The sequence below is a fragment of the Pseudoliparis swirei genome, chromosome 16, assembly GCF_029220125.1.
Source record: "Pseudoliparis swirei isolate HS2019 ecotype Mariana Trench chromosome 16, NWPU_hadal_v1, whole genome shotgun sequence".
Classification (NCBI taxonomy): Eukaryota; Metazoa; Chordata; class Actinopteri; order Perciformes; family Liparidae; genus Pseudoliparis; species Pseudoliparis swirei.
This window is the reverse complement of record NC_079403.1, coordinates 4,556,902-4,583,844: the sequence shown is the minus strand read 5'-3', so window position 1 is coordinate 4,583,844 and position 26,943 is coordinate 4,556,902. Positions and strand designations below refer to the sequence as shown.

The window sequence follows — 26,943 nt, the reverse complement described above, 5'->3', positions numbered from 1 at the left end:
TTGTACCCATGTTGTACCCATGTTGTCCCCATGTTGTACCCATGTTGTATCCATGTTGTCCCCATGTTGTACCCATGTTGTACCCATGTTGTACCCATGTTGTATCCATGTTGTCCCCATGTTGTACCCATGTTTTACCCATGTTGTACCCATGTTGTATCCATGTTGTCCCCATGTTGTACCCATGTTTTACCCATGTTGTACCCATGTTGTATCCATGTTGTACCCATGTTGTACCCATGTTGTACCCATGTTGTCCCCATGTTGTACCCATGTTGTCCCCATGTTGTACCCATGTTGTACCCATGTTGTCCCCATGTTGTACCCATGTTGTCCCCATGTTGTCCCCATGTTGTCCCCATGTTGTACCCATGTTGTCCCCATGTTGTACCCATGTTGTACCCATGTTGTCCCCATGTTGTCCCCATGTTGTCCCCATGTTGTACCCATGTTGTATCCATGTTGTCCCCATGTTGTATCCATGTTGTACCCATGTTGTACCCATGTTGTACCCATGTTGTATCCATGTTGTCCCCATGTTGTCCCCATGTTGTACCCATGTCCCCATGTTGTCCCCATGTTGTACCCTGCATTCTGGCCTGGCAAAGGTCTTTTACGAGGCATCTTTGCTACCTTAAAGAATTTTAAATGTTTTTTAATAACCTTACTCTCATTTACAAAAACATGCCTAATTCTATTGCACAAATGTCCTGTCTTATGTTAAATTCTTTATAATACATCTTACTTGTTCAAAGAGCTTTTTGGAAATTTTTTGAGAGGGTCCTTTTCCTAGGCCTGCAAATAAAGTGATAAATGCTATGTGGGCAGCCTTAAGAAACAATGCTATGATGTGTTGAGCATGCAGGATACCAAGAGATTAACAAGGTGCTCTCCTGCTGCTTGTTATGACAGCTGAGTTTACATCACCACACAAAATCACACGCACAAACACAACACATTATTTCAAGATGTAAAGTTTAAGAGAGTGAGAACTTAATTGAACCACATGTCATTAACAGGGCTCTTACGTTTTGAAGACAGGCAAGAGTGACATATCCAGGATGCTTTATTTTCATTGGTTGCTGGATTAAATCTTACCCAGATACAACAGATACGTTTTTTTCTGATTGGCTGTTGTAGAGCCCATTTCTTTTTTTTGATTGGCGGATAAGTGGCACCTCACAGCAGAACTCCAGGGGAGCGCTTGATTCCTCCACAGTGAGGGCAGCTCATGTTTGCCCGCTGCGGTACATTAAAACATTAAATAGCCGAGAGTTTTTTCAGCGTGAGAAATACGATGTGTGGCGGGAGTGCATGACTTAAGACCGAAATGCGTGAGTCTCACGCTCAATGCGTGACACTTGAGAGCCCTGTGTTAACACACCGTAGTCTCTGCTCGTTGTGTCTGTTTGAAAATCTTCTTCTGTTGCTAACTCCGGGACTCTTTGGGGTAAATAGGATGTCTATGCAGCGAATAGGTTTATAGATGCGCTCCTTAGCGCCATCTATCGTCATGAGTTTGAAAAGAAACCAACGCCTCGGCCCAAAATCAGAATTTATTTTGCCGTGAGAAATTGGTTGTGTGGCGTGAGAGCGTGTGAAAACATGCAAAAGCGTGTGTCACACGGCGAAACCGTGAGAGTTGGTAGCTCTGTATATATATCGACAGCGTCTTGTACTGTCTCTCTCTCTCTCTCTCGCCGTCCCGTCTCGCTCGCGCCTCCAGCCTCCCGTCCCGCTCAGTGGATCTCCCAGCATCCTTTGCAAACCTGTTATTCATTATTTATTCCCGAGGCTCGTGTTGTAGCTCGGCTCTCCTCCTCCTCCTCCTCCTCCTCCTCCTCCCGCCCCGTGGTCGCGTGTAATCACGCCGTCATTACACACGAGGTATTGGAGGCTAATGAGAGCGAGCAAACACACACGCACGCACACGCACACGCACACACACACACACCAGAGTACACGCTCGGCCTCGCGCTCTTCATCCTCCGTTGAACTAATTAGGAACGTATTAATCCTCCACTAATAGTTTGGTGCCCTGGAGTCGCCCCCCCCCCCCCCCCTCCAGAGTCGTCCGTATCTGCTGACTGGACGTTTGTTACCGTAAAATATATTTTACTAACACTTTGTGTAACTTTAAAAAAACATTCTTTATGCCTTCAGTGTTCACCTGTGACAAGATAAGATAAGATAAGATAAGATATTCCTTTATTAGTCCCTCAGTGGGGAAATTACAGGATCACAGTAGTATAGCTCACTGATAAAACGAATAATAAAATAGAAACAAGTAATATAATAAGCATTAAAAAAGAAAACATCAGTAGAATATAATAAGCATTAAAAACAGTAGAATATATGTACAGACTGAATAAAAAGTATATATATATATATAAACAAAGTATATAAACAAAAAGTACTTCAGCATATTGCACATGTTGTTGCACCAGGTAGTGGTAGAGTGATAAAGTGATAAACTGCTGAGTGACCAAGTTCAGTTTGGTTGTGAAGTGGCCTACCGGGAGCTCAGCCGGTTGTGTAGCCTAACCGCAGCGGGAAGAAAGGACTTGCGGTACCTCTCCCTCAGACACCGGGGATGAATCAGCCGGTGACCGAAGGAGCTGTGCAGCGCTACCAGAGTGTCCTGCATGGGGTGGGAGGCGTGGCTCATCATGGACGACAGCCGTCATCATCCTCCTGTCCCCACCACTTCCACGGTATCCAGAGGACGCCCCAGCACGCTGCTGGCCTTCTTTATCAGCTTGTCCATTCTCCTCCTGTCAGCTGCAGTGATGCTGCTGCACCAGAAGACCACTCCGTAGAAGATGGCTGATGCCACCACAGAGTCGAAGAAGGTCTTCAGGAGTGCACCCTGCACCCGAAAGACCTCAGTCTCCTCAGCAGAAAGAGTCTGCTCTGTCCCTTTTATAAAGTGCATGTATGTGGTCGGACCAGTCCAGTTTGTTGTTCAAGTGAACACCCAGGTACTTATAAGATTTGACGATCTCAATGTCTAGTCCTGGATGCTCACCGGTACCGGAGGAGGGCGTTTACCCGCGGAAGTCCACCACCAGCTCCTTGGTTTTACTGGAGCTTAACTGGAGTCGGTTCCGCTGGCACCATCCTAAAGTCCTGGTTTAGCTCTCTGTATTCACTGTCATCATCGGCGGAAATGAGGCCGACGTATGCAGAGTCATCGGAGAACTTTGCAGGTGGCAGTTAGCAGAGTTGTGGTTGAAGTCCGATGTGTAGATGGAGAAGAGGAATGGAGCCAGAACGGTTCCTTGTGGGGCTCCTGTGCTGCAGGACACCCGATCTGACTCGCACCCCTGTATCCGCACATACTGAGGACGGTTGGTGAGGTAGTCCAGGATCCATGCGGTCAGGTGGTGGTCCACTCCGCTCTGCTCCAGCTTGTCCCTCAGAAGCAAAGGCTGTATGGTGTTGAAGGCACTGGAGAAGTCGTAGAACATGACTCTCACAGTGCTTCCAGCCTTTCCAGGTGAGAGAGGCATCTTTGTAGCAGGAAGATGACGGCGTCATCCACCCCGATGCCAGATTGGTAGGCGAACTGGAGTGGGTCCAGGGATGAACTCACCAGAGGGCGGAGATGGGCAAGGACCAGCCTCTCCAGGGTCTTCATGAGGTGGGCTGTCAATGCCACCGGCCGGTAGCTATTGAGGTCCTTGGGCCGCGGGGTCTTTGGTACCGGTACCACGCAGGACGTCTTCCATAGCTGTGGTACTTTCCCCAGCCTCAAGCTCAAGTTGAAGATGTGCTCCGCTATCCCGCACAGCTGGTCTGCGCAGGATTTGAGAAGCCTTGAGCTGATGCCGTCTGGACCCGTGGCCTTCCTCACTTTGATCCTCCTCAGTTCCCTTCTCACCTGGGTAAGGGACACTCTGGGGGGTGGGTTGCTGTGAGGTGTTGGAGTGGGTTGCTGGTTGTGGAATGCTGTGTATGAGAGGTGTGAAGGGGAGCCGAGTGTGCTGGAAGAAGGTGAGGGAGACGGAGAGGGGGGGCAGTGGTCCACAGGGGGTGCAGATGATGGGGGTTGCAGCAGCCGGGAGGTCTGGTTGGGGGGAGTGGTGGGTGGCCGGTCAAATCTATTAAAAAATAAGTTCAAGTCGTTCACCCACTTTTGGTCCCCCTCAGGCTGTTGGTTGGGCCCCTTGAACCCAGAAATGGCTTTGAGGCCCTTCCAGACACCGACGGTGTTCCTCTGCTGCAGCTGGTCCTCTATCTTCGTCCTGTAGACATCCTTCCCCTCCCTGATCTTCATCCTCAGCTCCCTCTGCACAGTCTTCAGCTCCTCTTTGTTGCCAGATCTAAAAGCCCTCTTTTTCTCCTTGAGGAGGGCCTTTATCTCTGGGGAAATCCAGGGTTTGCCGTTTGAGAAGCACCGTACAGTCCTGGTGGGTACGGTGTTCTCCACACAGAAGTTGATGTAGTCCGTGATGCAGTCGGTGAGACCGTCGATGTCTTCCCCATGGGCATCACTGAATACTTCCCACACAGTTGTTTCGAAACAGTCCTTCAGAGCCTCCTCGGCTCCATCGGTCCATCGTCTAACTGTGCGGGTCACAGCTGGCTGCTTCTGTGCACGAGTGGTGTACACAGGCAGGAGGTGCACCAGGTTGTGATCAGATCGGCCCAGGGGAGGGAGTGGTGATGATGAGTATGCCTCCTTGGTGTTGGCATAGAGAAGATCCAGTGTCTTATTGTCTCTGGTGTGGCATTTGACATACTGGGTGAATGTGGGCAGAGTGGAGGACGGAGGGGCATGATTAAAGTCCCCAGAGAGAAGGAGGAGAGCATTGGGGTGCTGTGTCAGCAGCCTGCTGGTCGCCGAGTGGATGACGTCACAGGCCGCTTCAGCGTCAGCAGAGGGGGGGACATACGCAGCCACCATGATAACGTGCGAGAATTCCCTTGGCAGATAGTGTGGCCTCATGCTAACAGCTAGCAGCTCAATGTCCGGTGTGCAGGTCTGCTCTTTAACAGTGATGTGCCCAGAGTTACACCATCTATCATTCACAAACACTGCCAGTCCTCCTCCCTTCCTCTTACCGCTCTCCGTTGTCCTGTCCGCCCGTATGATGTGGAACCCGTCGAGTGCAGCGTGCGTGTCCGGAGTTAGCTCTGTTAGCCACGTCTCCGTGAACACCACGAGGCTACACTCCCGGTATTCCCTCTGATGGCGAGTCAGCGCCGCTAGCTCGTCCATCTTGTTAGGGAGAGACCTCACGTTTCCCATGATGATGGAGGGTAGAACGGGTTTGTAGCGTCTTTTCCTGGCGCGACGTTCCGCCCCCGCACGGCTTCCCCGTTTCTTCCTCCTCAGCTCACGGGGAACATAGGGTCTTTCCTCGGGTAGTAGCACCGCCGAGTCCCGGAATGCCAACAGCTGGTCCCTCGTGTAAATAACTGGACCGTGGTTGCGTGCTGGGTCCCCAAACACGGAGGTGAAAATAGCGATTAACAGCAGATAGACCACGACAAGCTCGACGTGTCCAGCTGCCATACTGCACCGTTAAACTGTAACTAGTAGCAGGGGAAAAAAAAAAAAGTGACAAGAAATAACGAGGAGAAAAAAAACACATAATATACTAAAACTAAGTTGTGAGCAGGAGCTACTGTGAAATGCAGTCGGTCCATTTGTTTCTGGTGGCTTTAAAAAACTCTCCATCGTTTCTGTATTTCTGCTTCTTCTTCTTCTTCTCTGCTGTCGTCGAGCTTTTTGTCGAGTGTAACTCAACAACGCGTCCCGGGCTCCATTTCTATCTGTCACATTCGTTTTGGGGGTTGATGGCCGCCGATGCCGGGGCTCATTAAGAATCCTCCTCCTCCTCCTCTTCCTCTTCCTCCTCCTCCTCCTCCTCCTGCTAGCACGTCTCCTTGAGAACCGAGGTGCTGCGACTGACTCACGGTTGTCCTTGACTGACCCCCCCCCCCACCCTCCCCCTTTTCAAGAGTTTGCCATTCATCCAACACCATCTTTTTTCTTCTTCTTCTTCTTCTTCGTTGGTCTCCTCTCTGTCTTGTAGCTCTTTCTCTCTCTCAGTCACACATTGATCTCCTCAGTCACTCTTTCATTCCGTCCTCGTCTCATGTTTTGTGAAGTCGAGCCGACGATTCGCTCCCGCGGTAATCTCTCTCTCTCTCTCTCTCTTTTTTCGCCGTCTCTCCTTCTTTTTCTCTACTGACCATGCCCCCCCCCCCTCTCTGTGTGTGTCTCTCTGCAGGAGCTGGTGGGCAGCAACCCTCCGCAGAGGAACTGGAAGGGAATAGCGATCGCCCTCCTTGTCATTCTGGTCATCTGCTCGATGATCGTCACCTCCGTCATCCTGTTGACACCAGGTACACGCTGCAGGGCGGGGTGTGTGTGTGTGTGTGGGGGGGGGGGGGGGTGCACACATCGCTCCGTTCACACGCCTTATTATTATGCGCATACATGCCCCCCCCCCCCTAACCCCACATTTAGTGAAGGTCAGTGAACCTCTCTTCTCAACCCCCCCCCCCCCCCTCCCCCTCACTCAGGCCTCCTTTCATCTTCTTCTCCCGGCACACGCTTACTTTCCCTCCCTGGATGGCTGCCATTTGCTTATCTTAAGGCCTTTTTAGTTTCTTTCTTTCTTTTTTTTCTCAGAGTGACCTTCGGGGTTATTGTTGTTGTTGTTGTTGTTGTTGTTGTTGTTTCCCGTCGGCAATGAGCCATCTGTCTGTGTTTAGTCTCCTGGACCTCCTGGATGTGGTTACCAGAGCCCAGTCAGGCAACGCAACTGCGTGTGTGTGTGTGTGTGTGTGTGTGTGTGTGTGTGTGTGTGTGTGTGTGTGTAACTGGGTCTAACAAAGCCAGTGTTTTCTGTCTCAGACATGCTGCGGTTCATGTTGCCGGGGCGGCGAAGCATCATGCAGACGGGTGACGGAGCCCCCCCCCCCCCCCAAATTAAATAATCTCCCCCGGCGCACAGCGGCGTGTGTCAGTGTCAAAGCAACGAGGCCCGGCCCGTTAAATGCCACGTCACCTCCTGGCTTGTGACACTTGTTCCTGTCCCCCCCCCCCGCGGCGTTTGGTTGAACCGGAGCTGTTTAGCATTGGGGGGGGGGGGGGGCTCCGTCACCCGTCTGCTGAGGATGAAGGCTCCGTCACCCGTCTGCATGATGCTTCGCCGCCCTGGCAACATGAACCGCAGCATGTCTGAGACGGAAAACACTGGCTTTGTTAGACCCAGTTACACACACACACACACACACACACACACACACACACACACGGCAGGTGGCGCCTCCAGGTGGCGTCTCCAGGTGGCGTCTCCAGGTGGCGTCTCCAGGTGGCGCCTCCAGGTGGCGTCTCCAGGTGGCGTCTCCAGGTGGCGTCTCCAGGTGGCGTCTCCAGCTTGTCGCCTCGCGACCTAATCCGTCCCCTCCGAGCCCGAGTACAAACCGCCGTTCTGCTCCAGGTCTCCGAACACAAGCCCCTCCCCCCACATTAGACTCCCCCCCCCCCTCATGTTTGATATAAGCTGCTTGCACGCGGTATTGTTTTGTGTATTCTGCGTCTTTGGGGCTATTAGAGCGTGCGGCGGCCTCATAAGATGCAGTTTTGAAGACGTCAGCGCGGATAAATTGGGTTTCCCGAGATGAGCTCCGGGATCCTCCGTGTGCCGTTCCTCCAGGAGACGGTTTTGTTTGAGCGGAGGAATTTATTTGACTTCTTTTAACCTATTTATTTAGGTTATTGTATTCGGGAAGGAGCGGTTAATTGAATCCCCCGAGGCGGCGGAGTCAGAACGGCAGAAGCTTACCCTGAAACATGCTGCGCTGGGTATTTAATCGTGGACGCAGAATAACCAGCGAAGGCTTCTTGAAAACAGCCGACTCTGCAGTTTTGAGTCTTTTTTTTAAGCCCTTCAGGAGTTTGGTTTCATTTGGACGTGAGGCTTTCTCTCTCTCTTTGTCCTCTCACACTGAACGGAGAGGATTCGGCTTTCACTCGCTCGGCACGCTTGTTGTTTCCGATGTTAGCCGCTCGGTTTCACCGACAAACGCGTGCGTGAACGTGGCTGAAATTCTCCCGGGAGACGCAATGACTGTCCAGTAGAAGTCCAGTAAAAGTCCCCGAGCCACGAGGCGGATTCATGCAGTCAACCTGGTATAGCGCTGCCGTGGCAACGCCTTATTATCTTTATAGATCGCAGGAAACTTTAACTGTAATGTTTTACATGCTAAGATGCAGGTTTTTTTTCTTTTGTGGACTGTTGCGATCTTTTTTTCTTTTCTTTTTTAGCGAATTTCTGAATAAAAAAGGTAATTTTGTTTTCTTTTTTTTTGTAGCCATGTGTAGTAATGTAGAAAGTGGTTGTTGAAAGGTGAATTGTTCAGCTGCGTTGCAAATTATTCCCGCGAGTAGATCCCAGATGCTCAGCTATCGTGAGGAGGCGAGTGGTTGCGATTGACGTGAATTGCACGCCACGAAAAATTCTCCTCAAGTAAAAAAAAAATTAACGTTGCAGAAAAATTCGCCCAACGCCGATTGCGAAAGCCAATCGCCGTTGAGCTGCTCCTCCGTTGGTGAATCTAACTGCTGCTCTAGTGGAGCTGAAGAGACATTCAGACGTAGAGGTGAAAGTCACCGAGCTGTGAGCCTACGGGTGATGTCATGTATAAATATATATATATGATATTAATGTTATGAACACAAACACAAGGGCGGTACATGTTCAGACGTTTGTGGGACGTCCTCAACAAGTATGAAGCAGAACTAGAGGTTAGTTCTTCATGGTGGATGAAGGACATGATAACTGTTTCCACGGAGTAAAGCCACAGAGATAAGCCCCGCCCCCTCTAAGGCACGAATGAAGAGAGTAAACTCATACGAGTAAAGCGTTGCGAATATTCCCAGCGTTACACTTCATTCTACAGGTTTGGTCTGTGATGCTGTCAGTGTGCAACAGTTTATCTATTGAAGTCAGTTCCATCGTAAACACACACACACACACACAGAGCCGTGACCTCAAACCCATCCGAACGCTGTGGCGATGAAGTGAATCGCTGACTGCGAGCGAAGCTTTATCGCCCGACACCGCCGACGCTCCGGTGGCTGAACGGGAGCCGATCCCTCCCGCCGGGTGTTCCACAATCTGGTTTCCAATCCTCCCCGAGAGGAGCGGGGGATGTTTTGAGGAGCGATGCCCGTTGGCTCTGGGATCAGCTGGTCATGGCTGAATGAAGTGGATTTGGAATATCATCCCCCTTTTTCCACCTGATGCACGAAGCACATTAATTAATAACTGAATACATAATACAGTGTTCTTTTAAAAACAAAGTAAAAAAAATGTAAAAGGCCAAATCTTCGTCGTATGCACACGTTGAGTGAGGGAGTGTCATTTAATGTTGAGAAACGCTGAGTGTGCAGAAACCACTTAACAGGGCAGTTGTGTCTCAAAGACTAAAAACAGAAGGCAGGTCATGTAAATGTACCATAATGAAGAAATTTTCATCTTAATTTAGAAAAAAAAATGGTAATTTTTATGGTAATAGATTGTTCTTTTAATGCCCCAACATCTTCGTGGTACGCACACGTTGATGGAGGGAGCTTCATTTAACGCTGTTTCCTGTTGAGAAAACGCTGAGTGTGCAGAAACCTGCAGCGACGAGTCTTAATTGCCTCTAAACCATGTTTTCTAAATCTTAATTGGAAGGTTTGGACCTCGATTTCCAGGAACTCGAAAGACAACTCTACCCTTACCGGAGATGTTTAGTAGCTGCTGAATAAGAACAAATTGCACATCTTAACAAGGAAGTTGTGTCTCAATTAAGACTAAAAACAATCTGCCGGATTTTTATTTTTTCAAAGTCAGGTCCTGTAAATACCATAATGAAGAAATGTTCATTTTAATTAAGAAAAAAACCTTTTGAATTAGCTTTTTTTTATGGTAATAGATTGTTCGTTTAAAAGAAGCCCCAAAATCTTCATGGTATGCACACGTTGATGGAGGAAACTTCATTTAAGGTCGTTTCCTGTTGAGAAAATGCTGAGTGTGCAGAAACCTACAGCGACGGGTCTTAATTGCCTCTAAACTATGTTTTCTAAATCTTAATTGGAAGGTTTGGACCTCGATTTCCAGGAACTCGTATCACAACTCTACCCTTACCGGAGATGTTTAGTAGCTGCTGTTAATCACACACCGGTTGGCCACTTGGAATAAGAATAAATTGCACATTTTAACAAGGAAGTTGTTTCTCAATTTAGACTAAAAACAATCTGCCGGATTTTTGTTTCTTCAAAATCTGCTCCTGTAAATACCATAATGAAGACATTTTCATTTTAATTAAGAAAATAATCTTTTGATTGAGCTGTTTTTTTTTAATGGTAATAGATTGTTCTTTTAAAAACGGAGTTTAAAAAAAAAAGCCCCAAAATCTTCGGCGTATACACACGATGAAGGAAACTTCATTTAAGGTTGTTTCCTGTTGAGAAAACGCTGAGTGTGCAGAAACCTGCAGCGACGAGTCTTAATTGGCTCCAAATTGAAGAAACGTTCATTTTAAATATAGAAAAAAAACCTTTTGAATGAGCTGGTTTTTTATGGTAATAGATTGATCTTTTAAAAACTGAATAAATAAAAAAAGCCCACAAATCAGCGACGTGTCTTAATTGCCTCTAAGCCATGTTTTTCTAAATCTTAATTGGATGGTTTTGACCAAAGTGAGCGTGGGAAGAAGGCCGGTGGCCACTTATCTGTTGGAATAAGAATAATTTGCACATCTTAACGAGGCTGTTTGTCTATGATTTAGTCTCAAACACTAAAAACAATCTTCCGGGTTATTTTTTTTTTCAGTCATGTCATGTAAATGTACCAAAATGAAGAAATGTTGAATTAATTTAGAAAAAAACCTTTTGAATAAGAGGTAATCGTGTGTTGATGATTTAATTACAGACATGTCATTGGGGACATTGAGCTTCTTTCTTTTTTTTGCACTGGAAATGGGCCATTACATTTCTGCAGTTATTCAGACTCGTCTTATGTCGCTGTAGTTTGACACATGACACATGAGGTGAAACATTTTTTTAGGGGGGGGGGGGGGACCGGGTCACATCAAGAACTCTGAACTGTAGTGACGTGAGGTGGAGTTATGAGAGCACGTGACGGCTTCTTGATGGACGCCGCCCTGCCAGACGGGCCAGACACTTTCTAACAGCTCCTGACAACCGCTTTGTTCTCACACACACACACACACACACACACACACACACACACTCCCCTTTTCCCTGCCTTGACAACCTGTGTCTGCCGTAACTGATAGCTGCACATTGCTAAGAGGTCGGTCCGTTCTCCACATCGATACGGCCTGGTCAGATGTTCATCGGGTGTTTCTCAGACTGAGGGATGTCGGCCCGACTGACACGCCGACACCCGGCTGGATAAAAAAACGGTTAATTAATTGTTTTGGTGCAGCTGAATGCCAGCAGAGTGTTGCATGGACCTGCTGTCCACCAGTAGGATATATTTGAGACAGCAAAGGGAAAAACTGCCCCTAAGAAATATTATTTTGTCCCTGATGTCACGAGGAGAGAGGCAACAAATGTCCCTAAAATGTCCTCTAATAATTATTAGTCACATTAGCATTCATGCATGGCAAGAATAGCATTCATACAGAGCCACATTAGAATTCATTTAGAGAGGTGTTTCTGTTCACCTTGTGAATGTTAGTCCCATACCGGCTGGCCTCCTTAACTCTGGACTGGCCTCCGGTTCAAAGGTCGTCACTTTTCTGGGGCGACGAATATATATTTTGCATTTTAGAATGAGGCACTTGCAAAAAGCACGGTGTGATTTAGAAAGGATCGTCTTCTCCTGCTGACATACTGTGTTTGACTGTACGATCAGACTCTGTGTTGAGAAGAGGCGGCGTGACATGAGCATATAAACGGCTCACGTGACCCCGCTGAGGTCGGCGTCGGCTTTTGTCAGACTGATTCAAAGTTTATGATCGCAGCACTCTGTGAGGCTGAGATACAGACTTAAGTACAGAAAAGGGATTTGCCTTCCAGGGATTGTGCTATACAGGACTGTCTCAGAAAATTAGAATATTGTGATGAAGTTCTTTATTTTCTGTAATGCAATTAAAAAAACAAAAATGTCATGCATTCTGGATTCATTACAAATCAACTGAAATATTGCAAGCCTTTTATTCTTTTAATATTGCTGATTATGGCTTACAGCTTAAGAAAACTCTAAAATCCTATCTCATAAAATTTTAATATTTCCTCAGACCAAGTAAAAAAAAGATTTATAACAGCTGAGTGTTTGTCAAGGCTCAGGAAACCCTTGCAGGTGTTTCGAGTTAATTAGACAATTCAAGTGATTTGTTTAATACCCTACTAGTATACTTTTTCATGATATTCTAATATTTAGAGATAGGATATTTGAGTTTTCTTAAGCTGTAAGCCATAATCAGCAATAAATCAGAATAAAAGGCTTGCAATATTTCAGTTGATTTGTAATGAATCCAGAATGCATGACATTTTTGTTTTTTTAATTGCATTGCAGAAAATAAAGAACTTCATCACAATATTCTAATTTTCTGAGACAGTCCTGTATACTGTATGCATATATATATATATATATATATATATATATATATATATATATATCTTATGATAGCCAGAGTCATGGATTTACCAGAGGTCGCAGGACAAATTATTTGTGTGATTATTTACATTAAAAATATATCTTTATTTATATATTTATATAAATGTGTACATATATATATTTATATAAATGTATATGTATACATTTGTATATATAGACATTTATATAAATGTATGCATTTATATCAATGTAAATATAATTGTTTATTTATAGATGTATTTTCATCCATATATATTTATATAAATGTATATATATATATATAAATGTATATATTTATATAAATGTATACACACATGTGTATATATATATATTTATATAAATGTATCCACACATATATATAAATGTATATGTATTTATATAAATGTATATATGTAAAGATATATTTGTTTAATGTAAATTATCACATGTATAATTTGTTTATGCCACCTCTGGTAAATTCACGAAACTTTCTATCATAACTGATTGAAAAAATAATAATGTAATCACCATTCATCCTCTGAGCTTCGCCATCTGACGCGAGGCTGCTACTCATGTGCACTATTATGTTCCCTCAGTCTATATTTAGAGTCCCTGTCTGGTGACTCTGATAATCACGCTCACAGGCGGCGAGCAGAAGCCTTCACGAGGTGTTTGTTTTGTCCCCGGAGATGAAACTGAGACTCAGCTGTCGGGGAACAATGCACGCCGCTCGCCGTTCATGCTGCTCGCCGTTCACGCCCGGCTGACGCACACGTCCATGGAGGATGATGCAAGTCATTGATGAGTTCTTGCAATTTACAAAAGAAAAAAACCACTTTGATTGGTAACCCAAAAAAAGGATGAACTCAGGCTGATGACATCAGTGGTGGAGTCTGGTTTGAAGGAAACGGAAAACAGACTCAGAGAAACAGAACTTTTCCATCTTTTATTGAATAAGATCCCATTGTTCCAAACACCAGACATGTGTATGTGAGCCCAACCGAGACATCTAAATCTAGTGGAAAAATACATTATATATATATATGTTCATCCTCTCTGTTCATCCTCTTTCTGTTCATCCTCTCTCTGTTCATCCTCTTTCTGTTCATCCTCTTTCTGTTCTACCTCTTTCTGTTCTACCTCTTTCTGGTCCACTTGTTGTATGTTGCTGCATAACTTCTCTCCCAATATGTTACTGACCGTGATATAATGACAAAAAAAAGTCATAAAGAGTTTCTACCTCTTCCAATAATTCATGTAATTCTGATTCTGTAATTCGACTTTAACTTTGTACTTTTCTATTTATTTTAATGTTCTTTCAATGATGTTCGAATGGACGTCTGCACCGGACTCCTGGTGGCAATAAATGGCACATTTACCAAAACTACTTCTATTCCCACACGATCACAATAACCAGTATTAACACCGCTATCCTTAAAGCGACACCGATACAGTAGAGTACTATATATATATATATATATATATATATATATACATATACACAGCCAGAGGTGGCAGGAACAATTTACATAACAAATTATATCTTCATATATATATATATATTTATATATATTTATATATATATATATTTATATATATAGATATATACTTCTTATTTATATATATAAATATTGATATATATATATATTTTATATATATATATATAATATATAAAGATTACATTTTTTATATATATATGTATGTATATTATATATATATAATATATATACACTACCGTTCAAAAGTTTGGGATCACTTAGAAATGACTTTATTTTTCAAAGAAAAGCACTGTTTTTTCAATAAAGATAACATTAAATTAATCAGAAATACACTCTATACATTGGTAATGTGGTAAATGACTATTCTAGGTGGAAACGTCTGGTTTCTAATGAAATATCTCCATAGGTGTATAGAGGCCCATTTCCATCAACTATCACTCCAGTGTTCTAATGGTACATTGTGTTTTCTAATCGCCTTAGAAGACTAATGTCTGATTAGAAAACCCGTGCAATTATGTTAGCACAGCTGAAAACAGTTATGCTGGTGATATAAGCTATACAACTGGCCTTCCTTTGAGCTTGAAGTTTGAAGAACAAAATTAATACTTCAAATATTAATCATTATTTCTAACCTTGTCAATGTCTTGACTATATTTTATATTCATTTGATAAATAAAAGTGTGATTTTTCATGGAAGACACGAAATTGTCTGGGTGATCCCAAACTTTTGAACGGTAGTGTATGTATATATATATATATATATATATATATATATATATATACAGGACTGTCTCAGAAAATTAGAATATTGTGATGAAGTTCTTTATTTTCTGTAATGCAATTAAAAAAACAAAAATGTCATGCATTCTGGATTCATTACAAATCAACTGAAATATTGCAAGCCTTTTATTCTTTTAATATTGCTGATTATGGCTTACAGCTTAAGAAAACTCAAATATCCTATCTCTAAATATTAGAATATCATGAAAAAGTATACTAGTAGGGTATTAAACAAATCACTTGAATTGTCTAATTAACTCGAAACACCTGCAAGGGTTTCCTGAGCCTTGACAAACACTCAGCTGTTATAAATCTTTTTTTTTACTTGGTCTGAGGAAATATTAAAATTTTATGAGATAGGATTTTAGAGTTTTCTTAAGCTGTAAGCCATAATCAGCAATATTAAAAGAATAAAAGGCTTGCAATATTTCAGTTGATTTGTAATGAATCCAGAATGCATGACATTTTTGTTTTTTTAATTGCATTACAGAAAACAAAGAACTTTATCACAATATTCTAATTTTCTGAGACAGTCCTGTATATATATATAGCTGCAGAATAGATTTAATTGTCAATGTGTACCTCTGCAGGAGACGAATTACTTCTTTTTTTTTTACTCAATATTACACAAAATTAAAATTTCCGGCTTAGAATGCTGTTGTGTAGTCCAAAGAACTTCCGGTTGTATTGTCCTCTGCTTTAAACAATGTAAAAAGGTATCCTCGTGCCGTGTGGAGGTGAGAGGAGTCACATTGAGCTGCAGGAGAGGACACGAGGAGCACTGATGGATGAAATTAAGATGAAATGAATCGCGGGAGGAATCTGCTTTTAAATACACTCGTCCGGTCCGATGATCGGAAGTCGCTCCGCTGTTGATCGTGGGCCCAGTGGGAGCCATGGCAACGCTCCGCTTTCTCTCGGCTACCGTTTTTTTTTCACTCTTAAAGTTGAACCGTTGAAGTCTGCAGAAAAACGTCTCTGAAGCACAGGTGGTGCTTTTTAAAGTGTCAAGAGGACCTTTTTATATGATATGAAAACCCACAGGTGGACGATGTTTTGTAGTTTTCTTTAACTTTATCGCAAACAAAAAGAGATTTTTTTTAACCCCGAGTTCTCTCCTTCGCAGGTGAAGACGACCACCTGGCTCTCAAGAGCAAGCTGACGGTCGCGGACCTCTTCAGAAAAGACTTCAAAGTTCACGACCCCAACGCCAAGTGGATCAGCAGTAAGTCGTCCCGCTGCAGGCAGAGTTGCTTTAAATGTTATTATTAGAGACGGATACTTCCACATCTATTTGTCATTTCAACCATGAGAAAAGGCAAAATAAGTGATTTCTTTTTCTTTTTTTTATTCGGTTAGATGTATTAAAATAAAACATATTCATAAATGTTAGACATTAACATGAAGAAATAAATGAATCAATATAAATAAATAAAATCAGTAAAATAAATAAAATAAGTAAAATACAATAAATGAATATAATAAGTAAATAAGAAATAAATGAAATGAAATAAAAAATGCGGCAAAATTAATAAATATAAATATCTAAAATATATATATATATAAATAAATACATATATATATATATATAAACACATACATACATACTTTATTAGTTTCATAAAAAAATATGTTCTCCTGTCTTTGCAAAACGGTGTGTTTCTGTACATGTGTGTGTGTGTGTGTGTGTGTGTGTGTCTTTGTGCATGCATTATGCCAAACGATTTATTCCATAACTACCCAATTACCTGCAGCCACATCCTTCCTGTCTGATCAACGACGCCGTGTTGATGCTGCTCAACTAACAATTCATCACGGACGATTTTCAAGCGCTTAAAAAATATATATAATAATAATTTAACAGCACGAACACGACGGCAACAACGAGTTCAATGAATACTTTCCATCGGAGGGAAAACCGGCGACTCGATGAAAACAGAAACACCTCCAGACGAGAAGTCTGACAGCTGAGGACCAATGAGGGACTGTCTTCATCCGTCTCCTCCAATCACGGCACCAGGATGGCTCTCCGGGAAGCAGCTGTTCACAAATCTCATATCCTTAAATTCCTCCGCCTCCCTCCGCCTCCTCCACCTCCCTCCACCTCCTCCACCTCCCTCCACCTCCCTCCGCCTCCCTCCACCTCCTCCACCTCCTTTCACCTCCTCCACCTCCCTCCGCCTCCCTCCGCCTCCCTCCGCCTCCCTTCACCTCCTCCACCTCCCTCCGCCTCCCTCCTCCGCCTCCCTTCACCTCCTCCACCTCCCTCCGCCTCCCTTCACCTCCTCCACCTCCCTCCGCCTCCCTCCACCTCCTCCACCTCCCTTCACCTCCTCCACCTCCCTCCGCCTCCCTCCACCTCCCTCCACCTCCCTTCACCTCCTCCACCTCCCTCCACCTCCTCCACCTCTTCCACCTCCTCCTCCACCTCCTCCACCTCCACCTCCTCCATCTCCTCCACCTCCTCCACCTCCTCCACCTCCTCCACCTCCTCCCTCCGCCTCCCTCCACCTCCTCCACCTCCTCCACCTCCCTCCACCTCCCTCCACCTCCTCCGCCTCCCTCCACCTCCCTTCACCTCCTCCACCTCCCTCCGCCTCCCTCCACCTCCCTTCACCTCCTCCACCTCCCTCCACCTCCTCCACCTCCCTCCACCTCCTCCACCTCCCTCCACCTCCCTCCGCCTCCCTCCACCTCCCTTCACCTCCTCCACCTCCCTCCGCCTCCCTCCACCTCCTCCACCTCCCTCCACCTCCTCCGCCTCCCTCCACCTCCTCCACCTGTGTCTCCGTGTGTGTGTCTCCATGAGCTTGTTTCTATGTGTGTCTCCATGTGCGTCTCCTTTTGTGCGTCTCCTTTTGTGCGTCTCTCTCGCATGGCTAAATTATCTCCATCCCCCACATCTGCATCAATCACACGCCGATGCATAATGACGGCGTTGTAAACATCTGGGAGGCCACATCTGGCGTGTTTTCTCGGGGGATCAGGAGCATACACACACTTCTATTAGCGGTCGGAATCACACAAACATCATGAAGTGCGGCTCGTGTGTTTCTTACTTACTCGAGTTATCCCCCCCCCCCCCCGGAGCTGTTTTTAGTGGATCTGCTCGTAAGGGACAGAGCGATGTGTCGGGGAAAGACTTCTCGTAATAATCCGTGGAAACGAGACTTGTCGTTCTTTCGCCGTCCGCTCGTTCGTCTTCTGTTGTGACGCTTTAATCCTCCATCTGGAGGGATTCCTCGTGTATCGTTAGACGCCGCCGACGGGGAGGAGAGAAATGCGGGGAGAGCGTCCATCAGCCCAATATTTGGACGTCGTTAGTGTGTCGTCTCGACCCGGCGCTCCACCGACCCGCGTGCTTCCAGGCCCGGCTGGAGGATGTAACGGTTGGCTGGGGATTAAAATTGAATATTTATTTTCATTTTTTTTTAAACATAGTTTAGCACCAGTTTTATGTGTTCCTTCCTCCTGGCTGTCTCCAGCTATCCATCACGTCCCCTGGAGACGGACCCAGAGTCTCTTTAATGATCACATATTGGCTATTTTTACCTGGAAAAAATTGCTTCCTCGTGTCGCCGGCCGACAGCATTAACTTGTATTATTATTATATGATGAGGCGCTCTTCAGCCGATCCTCACCATGGTTGCAGACACCGTAATCCCTGTCTGCGAGGGCAACGGATCGAGAGTCTAAAGGTCAATTTATTCCCAAAACCTGGGTTTGATTTTGGTAGTTTGACGATATTAATCTGAGTAAACAAAAGTATTATTTAATTGAAATCGAAGAAAGAAAGAAACAATCGTTTTTTTTTTTTTTTAAATGGACAATATCTCGCCAGAATTAGAATTTTAAGACATAAAAAAGGACATTATCAACAGAATGTGAAGAAGTCTATGTATTGTGTTACACAGGAAATGTGGCCTCAAAACCTGGGTTTTATTTTGGTAGTTTAAATAATATTTGTACTCATTTAAGTTACTCGCTGAGATCCGAGGAGACAAAAGTATTGTGTAATTGAAATCAGAGAAAGAAAGAAAGAATCGTATGTATATATATATATATATTTATATATATACAGTATATGTATATATATATATGTATTTATATATATTTATACATATATATTTTAATACATATATTTATACATATATATTTTAATATATATATTTATTTATATATATGTATATATATTTATATATATATATATAATTTTAATATATATTTATATATTTATATATATATATATATTGTTTTAAAGGGCTAATATCTAGCCAGAATTAGAATTTTAAGACATAAAAAAAAGTACATTATCACGTTTTATTTTTGGGCTCTCCAAATCCATGCACTTTAGGTTTGGCCTGAACCTCACATCCAGACACAATGCCTCGCTGAGGTCTGTTTAAAGGGACAGTGCTCCATATATGACTGAAGAGTTCCACGCTATACAGGCAGATACACACGGGCCTGACATAGAACCACAAGTACAACACATGTTGCTCTCTGTCTTGTGGCAGCACACAGTACAATACGTGTGTTCTTCCACAAAGCTCTGAGGTCGCCACTGATTTGTCTGCCATATGAAAATAATGATATGATGAATATGATATGAGAGCTAATAATAATAATTCAAACTTACATAGCGCTTTTCTAAATACACAAAGAGCCGTGTGTTTAAGAGTCACGGGGCATTCAGGTGACAATAGCATAACGGTGGATTTTCCTCCATGATTACATAACGTGCCTCAGTGCATGGAAGTCACCGGGAGCATCGTCATATTTTAATATCTGGCTATTTGGCCGACTGTGTGATCTCAGTCCTTAAACTTGAGAGTGTTCCTGCATCAGCAGACGGATCACGCTCTGAGGCCGCTGATATCTCACATTATTATTTTGTTGTTGTTGTTGTTGTTGTTGTTGTTGTTACTATTCCGTCTGAATCGAGCAGCAGCGACATCCCTCTCACGCCGCCCCCGTGGGACGCATTTTCAATGGCCACGTTCCTCTTGTTTGGACTCCTCTTGCTGGGGAGACTTGCCAATGTCATTTAGATAAGAGTGAAGCCGAGTGTGTGTGTGTCTGTGTGTGTGTGTGTGTGTGTGTCACCTTGTTCCTGAGTGATGCACAGCCTCCTCTCAGACCTCATCCCTAATGCGTATGTAAAGCAGTCACTTTGGAGGCGATTAGCCCGGAGCCCCCCCTCCCCCCCCCCCCCAGTTATTGACTGTTCATAGCTGTGACACCACGAGAGTAACGAGGTGAACGACGTCTGTTAATGGACTTAACAGTTGATCTTTTTTTTTTTCTCTCTCTCTCTCTCTTTCGCCGACGAGGCAAATCCGCCCACGCGGCTCTTTATTTAAAAGTGCGGCGTTTCGTCACCAGAAAGCAGGAATGAAGTCTCTGAATCAAAGTGTCCGACACTAGCGTTCAAATGTTTGGGGTCCGAAATGTCCTTATTTTTCAAAGTAAAGCACTGTTTTTATCAATGAAGATAACATTAAATGAATCATAAATAGTCTCTCTATATAGTTAATGTGTAGATGACTATTCTCTGGTGTTTAATGAAGTCTCTCCAGAGGTGTGTAGAGGCCCATCTCCAGTGTTCTCATGGTACATTGTGTTATCGCCTTAGAAGACTAGCGGAGGGGTAGAAAACCCTTGAAAACCCTTTTTATGTGAGCGCAGCTGAAAACAGTTACACTGGTGAGAGAAGCTATAAAACTGGCCTTCCTTTGAGCCACAAGAAGAACGACATTAATATTTACAATAAAAATCATGATTTATAACCTCTTATAACCAATGTCTTGACTATATTCTATATTCATTTACACAAAGAGTTTTCTGTGTGACCCCAAACTTTTGAACACGAGTGTAACCACCCATTCTTACGCCAAATCTGCATACGATCTACTAGCGTGAAAAATCCTCAATGCTTTTTGTTGCTAACGCAGCACGAGGGGGGAGGACAGGTGTGTTTCGTCCTCCTTACAGCAGCTGCGAACAGTCCACAAACGCGATATCCTCGGTCCTTGTTGGTGATGGACTCGTGGATTCCCGGTTCTATTAGCAGAGGTGTCCGTGTTGAATGCCCGCTGTAATAGCTCGGTGTAGCTTCCAGTCTCCAGACGGACACACATCTCCACGAGCGTGTCGACAGCCCCCCCCCCCCCCCCCGTAATGCCCACTGCACACCCGAGCCGTGAAATGGACTTACAGCCCTTTTGAATTCCCTGGAGCATGTCTTATCACTGAGGATTCATAGTTTAGCTGTCTGTGTGTGTGTGTATGTGTGTGTGTGTGTGTGTGTGTGTGTGTGTGTGTGTGTGTGTGTGTCAGTCCCTCCACAGCGAGAGGCCCGCCGGATAATTCCGTTCCAGCGATTCTACAAACACATCCTTTTTTTCCAAAATGGTTTTTGGGAACTCTTTCAAAATATTTTTCATTGAGTCCAACAAAATAATGACGCGTTGTGTCAACGCTCGTTTCCATCTTGTAATACGGAGGCTGCAGGATTGCATCTTGAGAATATATAAATATAATATCAAACACGATGACTCAGCAGTCTGTGGCGGTGTGCAAAAATAAGTCGATTTGAGTGAGGGGTTTGAGTGAGCATCCGTAACTGGCCACCCGAAATATATAATTACAACAGTTATAAAAGACAATATTATAAAGGGAAATGAAAGAGTTGTATATTATGTTATATATATAGATCATATTGTATGTTATATATTATACATATTATATATATATATTGTGATATATGTATGATACATATTATTATATGTATATATTATATTAAAGCTATATATATTATTATATATATGTTATATAATATATATTATTATATTATATATTAGTTATATATACGATATATATTTTCGTATATCATTTTATATATAATATATATATTATATTATGTAAATTAATATACTATATATATTATTATATTATATATATTCATATTACATAATATATAATAATGTATATTTTTATATTAAATATAATATATATTTATTATATTATTTGTAAATTATATATTATTTATATTATATTGTATATATATATATATATATATACAGGACTGTCTCAGAAAATTAGAATATTGTGATAAAGTTCTTTATTTTCTGTAATGCAATTAAAAAAACAAAAATGTCATGCATTCTGGATTCATTACAAATCAACTGAAATATTGCAAGGCTTTTATTCTTTTAATATTGCTGATTATGGCTTACAGCTTAAGAAAACTCTAAAATCCTATCTCATAAAATTTTAATATTTCCTCAGACCAAGTAAAAAAAAGATTTATAACAGCTGAGTGTTTGTCAAGGCTCAGGAAACCCTTGCAGGTGTTTCGAGTTAATTAGACAATTCAAGTGATTTGTTTAATACCCTACTAGTATACTTTTTCATGATATTCTAATATTTAGAGATAGGATATTTGAGTTTTCTTAAGCTGTAAGCCATAATCAGCAATAAATCAGAATAAAAGGCTTGCAATATTTCAGTTGATTTGTAATGAATCCAGAATGCATGACATTTTTGTTTTTTTAATTGCATTACAGAAAATAAAGAACTTCATCACAATATTCTAATTTTCTGAGACAGTCCTGTATATCTTAATTCACTCTAAATCTGTGAATAGGAACATATCACGTTGTATAAACCTCGCCTGTTTCTCTCTTCCACCGTGTCTCACTCACCAGCTCATCGGTGACTTCTCATCATCTCTGTGATGTGAGGGGTGAAAGATGGCATCACAATGTGGGAGTCCGTCCTGTAAAGATATATCTTTTCAAAACGTAATACACCGGTGAGCTTAAGCACACTGTAAAAAAAACATCTATATTGTCCTGAATATGTTTATTTCCATTTGTTTGGGAATTCTGAATGATTTGTTACAACTCACTCCGATATGGACTTACTCCTCTGGGAGGTTTCATAATGAGACTCCAGTTGTGTTAACCGAGAGTCTGATCACTGCTGTGAAGTTGTTGTTCCCTCGTGATCGTATACTCAAACGCACGAGGAGGAATGGAGTATCAATGGAGGTTGTGGATTCACGAGGAGAATCTGACCAGCTGGCACGCGCTGACGAAATGACCGTCACCTCGGCGATGACGCGCTGACTCAGGGATTCATCTCAAATTGAGGTTCCATGTATTTTCTCTGAGGGTCTCTGAGAACACTTGGCGAGGAGCGAGGTGAGCTCCTGAGGGCTGCATGTAATCTACTCCACGGCTTTCAGGGGGTAACGGGTATTGGGTTGGGGTCCGGGACGGGGTGGGCTTCATGATGTCATCACCATCAGGGACCAATCAGGAAGACCAGATGAAAGCACGCATTTTCACGACTGCTTTGCGCATGAGATTTTTCGCATATTTCTACAACTAATGCGTTTATAATTAGATTGTTTACAAGAGCACAACATTTAAGAGACCCCGGCCTCCTTATTTTGCTCTCAATATGCAGCAGATTTTTTTTGTATGAAACCTTTATTTAACCAGGTGAAACACATTGAGATTAAAGACAGCAACGACATAAGAAACACATACAAACAAAAAACAAGTTAGAAACTAGAACGAGCACTCGGTAGAGCACATACCTTCGCATATCACAAGATTGGTCATTGAATTATGAACATTTTGGCATTAGTTGCATGCCAATTGGATAGAAATTGACTGTGCTATGGTAAAAAGAAGATTTTGACCTTTTCATGACCTTGACCTTTGACATGATTGATCCCAAAATCTAATCAAATGGTCCCCGGATAATAACCAATCATCCCACCAAATTTCATGCGATTCGGTTTAAAACTTTTTTTGTTATGCGAGGAACACGCATACAAATAAATAAATAAATACACGGCGATCAAAACATTACCTTCCGCATTTTCAATGCGAAGGTAACGAACTAAAAGTTAAGAGACAGGTGACATAACCGTTTTAATTAGAAAATCATTGATATTTTTGGGAACACCTGCCTCCATTTCTTTAATTTTCAAAAAATATTATTACATTAATATTATATTATAAAACTATTTTATGTTGTATTGTCTGAAACTGTGTGTAATGTACTGCTGCCGCTGTCTTGGCCAGGACTCTCTTGTAAAGGAGATTTTGAATCTCAATGAGGCATTTCCTGGGTAAATAAATGTAAGATAACATTTTTTCCAAATGTTATATTTAAAAGCACAAAGTGCTATCAGTTCTTTGAGTTTTAAATTATCCTCCAACATATTCCATAAAGAGTCTGCAGAGGACACAACAGCCCTGTTCACCCATTTCCATTCCTGCATTTGGGAACGTTGAGCATCAGGAAGTCCTGAGAACCGAAAGAGTATTTTTCCGGAGCCACGGGTAGTTTGGGAGCAGACCGAGGATTTGAACCAATGACAGCGCCTCCTGGTGGCCGGAGCAGGCCGTCCCACCCGAGAGTAGAGCCCACAGTGGTGAGTCGGAGCTTTACAGGAATGAACTCACTCGATGCGTTCGACTTCTTCAAATGTTCTCGGGGAAAGGGAAGCGAGCCCCCGGACCCCTCCAGGGGGTCTCTGGAGCGTGGCCCCCGGACCCCTCCAGGGGGTCTCTGGAGCGTGGTATAATTTAGAGATTCTGTGGGCAGGAAAAGGTCAAAATCTTCTTTTTACCATAGCGCGGTCAATTTATATCCAATTGGCAACTAATGCCAACATGTTCATAATTCAATGCCCAATCGTGTGATATGCGAAGGTATGCGCTCTACCGAGTACCCGTTCTAGTTATTAAGGATTTATTCTGAAACAAGATATTTCGGACCCCTGATGTCTTTTTGAACGTATTGTGAAGAAGTTTCACGTCAACGTTTCTTCCTCTTTTAAGATTAGAATAGACCTTGGACCCCTGGTGCATGCAGCGTCTAAATCACAGGTGTCGAACACAAGGCCCGCGGGCCGAATGCGGCCCACCACGTCATTTTATGCGGCCCCCTGGCGGCTAGAAAGACATATGATCGCCTTTATATCCTGTGCTTTTATTTTGAAGGTTTCAAATTAAATGGATCTGTGTTATAATATTAGAGAAATGTTCATGTGAACAATAGTTCTACTCTTGAATAAACAATAATCAAATTCAAAGAGAGTTGTTTAACAATATATTCGTGAGTATATTATACAGCGCTTCAGTTACGCTGGCCCTTTAAGAGGCGGCCATGATGCTGATGTGGCCCACGGAGAAAATTATTTTTACACCCCTGTGTTTTTCCCCCAATCACATTATATTTGGTTTATTTAGCCTCTAAATAAACCAAATATAATGAGATAGGGGGGAAAACACATGATCTTCTGTATATTTGAGAAGGTAAGCAGCGTGCAAACCGAAATGAATGTTTTTCCAACCTTAGCGGTGAACTCGTATAAGCGAGAGAGGCGGCGAGTAAATAAAACCAGCAGCTGCATGCTGATTGGCTTTCCTGATCAACATAAATGAACGGCCAGCAGCGGGTTGCCAGCAGCGGGTTGCCAGCAGCGGGTTGCCAGCAGCGGGTTGCCAGCAGCGGGTTGCCAGCAGCCTTGGGTGGTTTCATAATTTTCACAAGGTTCATACTTGGAAAATTTCTGCTCCGCCATTCATCCATTTGAATGGCCATTCATCAATGTGCTCAAAAAATGTAATTCAAATGTTGCAACGGCGGATTTGAAAAAAAAACGCACACGCGGCATTATGTCGACTTCCCTTTCAACAACAATCTACGAATGAAACCAAATTACTGCAAATATATAACGGGGGAGCTTTTTTAATTAGAACTTATTGAATTTTTTATGAACCTATATGTCACATTTAATCAAAGCCGATAATGGGTGGCAAAGATGTAAGACTGAATTACCGCATCGGAGACTTATTTGTATTTATTACCGCGAGTACGGACCAATTAGCCGTTAGCGGCGAGGGGGAAAAAAAGAACAATAATTTTAAAAACGTACAAAAATGAACAGGTCGCGGGCTTCTGCTCGTCCGTCCATTCGGCTCTCGTCTATAGCGATATTGCAATATTGCGGTTATTGTTCCAGCTCTCGTGGCGACGAGTCTCGTATCGAGCACCTTGAACGCAGCATCGCTGCCTCGTCTCACGGATAATGAGGAAGCCGAGAGAGTCTAATGAATCATTTCAAGTGCGTCTTGTAATCACACAGAGGTGTATAATGGATAGGTAAGGGTTCATGGTTAAGGACTGTTGAGGTATTATTTCCATTATTGCATTGATGTATCAAGAATTCGTGTCTTGCCCCTTTCAATGTTCAAGTAATCTCGTCCGTCGGTCCGGTTAGACGTGATGAGCGTTTACTCCCGAGGTGAGATGAGTTCTGTGAGACGAAGAAACAATGCAACCTCTTTCTCTTTTTTCTTCTTCTTACTAATCAAACCGATCAGCCTCTACCGACTTTATCTTTCAGAAAATGCCTGTGGAGTGTTTTTAACTATCTCAAACAGGAACTAAAGATGATGAATGATGTGAACACAGTTGAGTCTTCAAGAGAGCATTGAGTGGGAAGGGTCAAGAAAGAATGAGAGGACAGAAGAATGAGCAACATGGTCAAACTGGTACGGCGCAGACACGTGTTCCCCTTCCGGGAACAGAAGTGGATTTCCTTGAAGTGGTTGAGGCCTCGAAGCCGATTGGCTGGTCTTTCTGTCAGTTTAATTAAGCTGTCATAGTGCGCATGGTGGCTCGGTTGAAGCATAAATGAGGTCCGACTGTACAAAGAAGGCATTCAGCGACAGGTACAAGTATGTAGGTGGAAGGATACGTTGGTACAATTTGAGTCTACAAAGATATGACCTTGTGTTACCTTGAATCTATCATGAAAAATATATATATATATATATAATATTATTATATACTATAAATATTTATATATATTATACAAATATTTATATATTATTACATTATATTATATATATTATATAGTATTTCTATTATTATATTTTATTGATATATATATTTTTAATTATTTTACTCCAAAAACTGACCAGCCACAGGTACAAGTATGTAGGTGGAAGGATATGTTG

General features: G+C 42.9%; 1 protein-coding gene across 1 annotated transcript in view; it reads left to right on the top strand.

The window, feature by feature from the left end:
* LOC130206621 (dipeptidyl aminopeptidase-like protein 6) overlaps positions 1 to 26,943 on the top strand; it is an 89,142-nt gene that overhangs the window by 26,443 nt on the left and 35,756 nt on the right. Inside the window, exons 2-3 of the mRNA XM_056434672.1 lie at positions 6,243 to 6,357; positions 16,020 to 16,118. Of these exons, the coding sequence (XP_056290647.1) occupies positions 6,243 to 6,357; positions 16,020 to 16,118 (214 nt within the window). The remainder of the gene's footprint in view (positions 1 to 6,242; positions 6,358 to 16,019; positions 16,119 to 26,943) is intronic.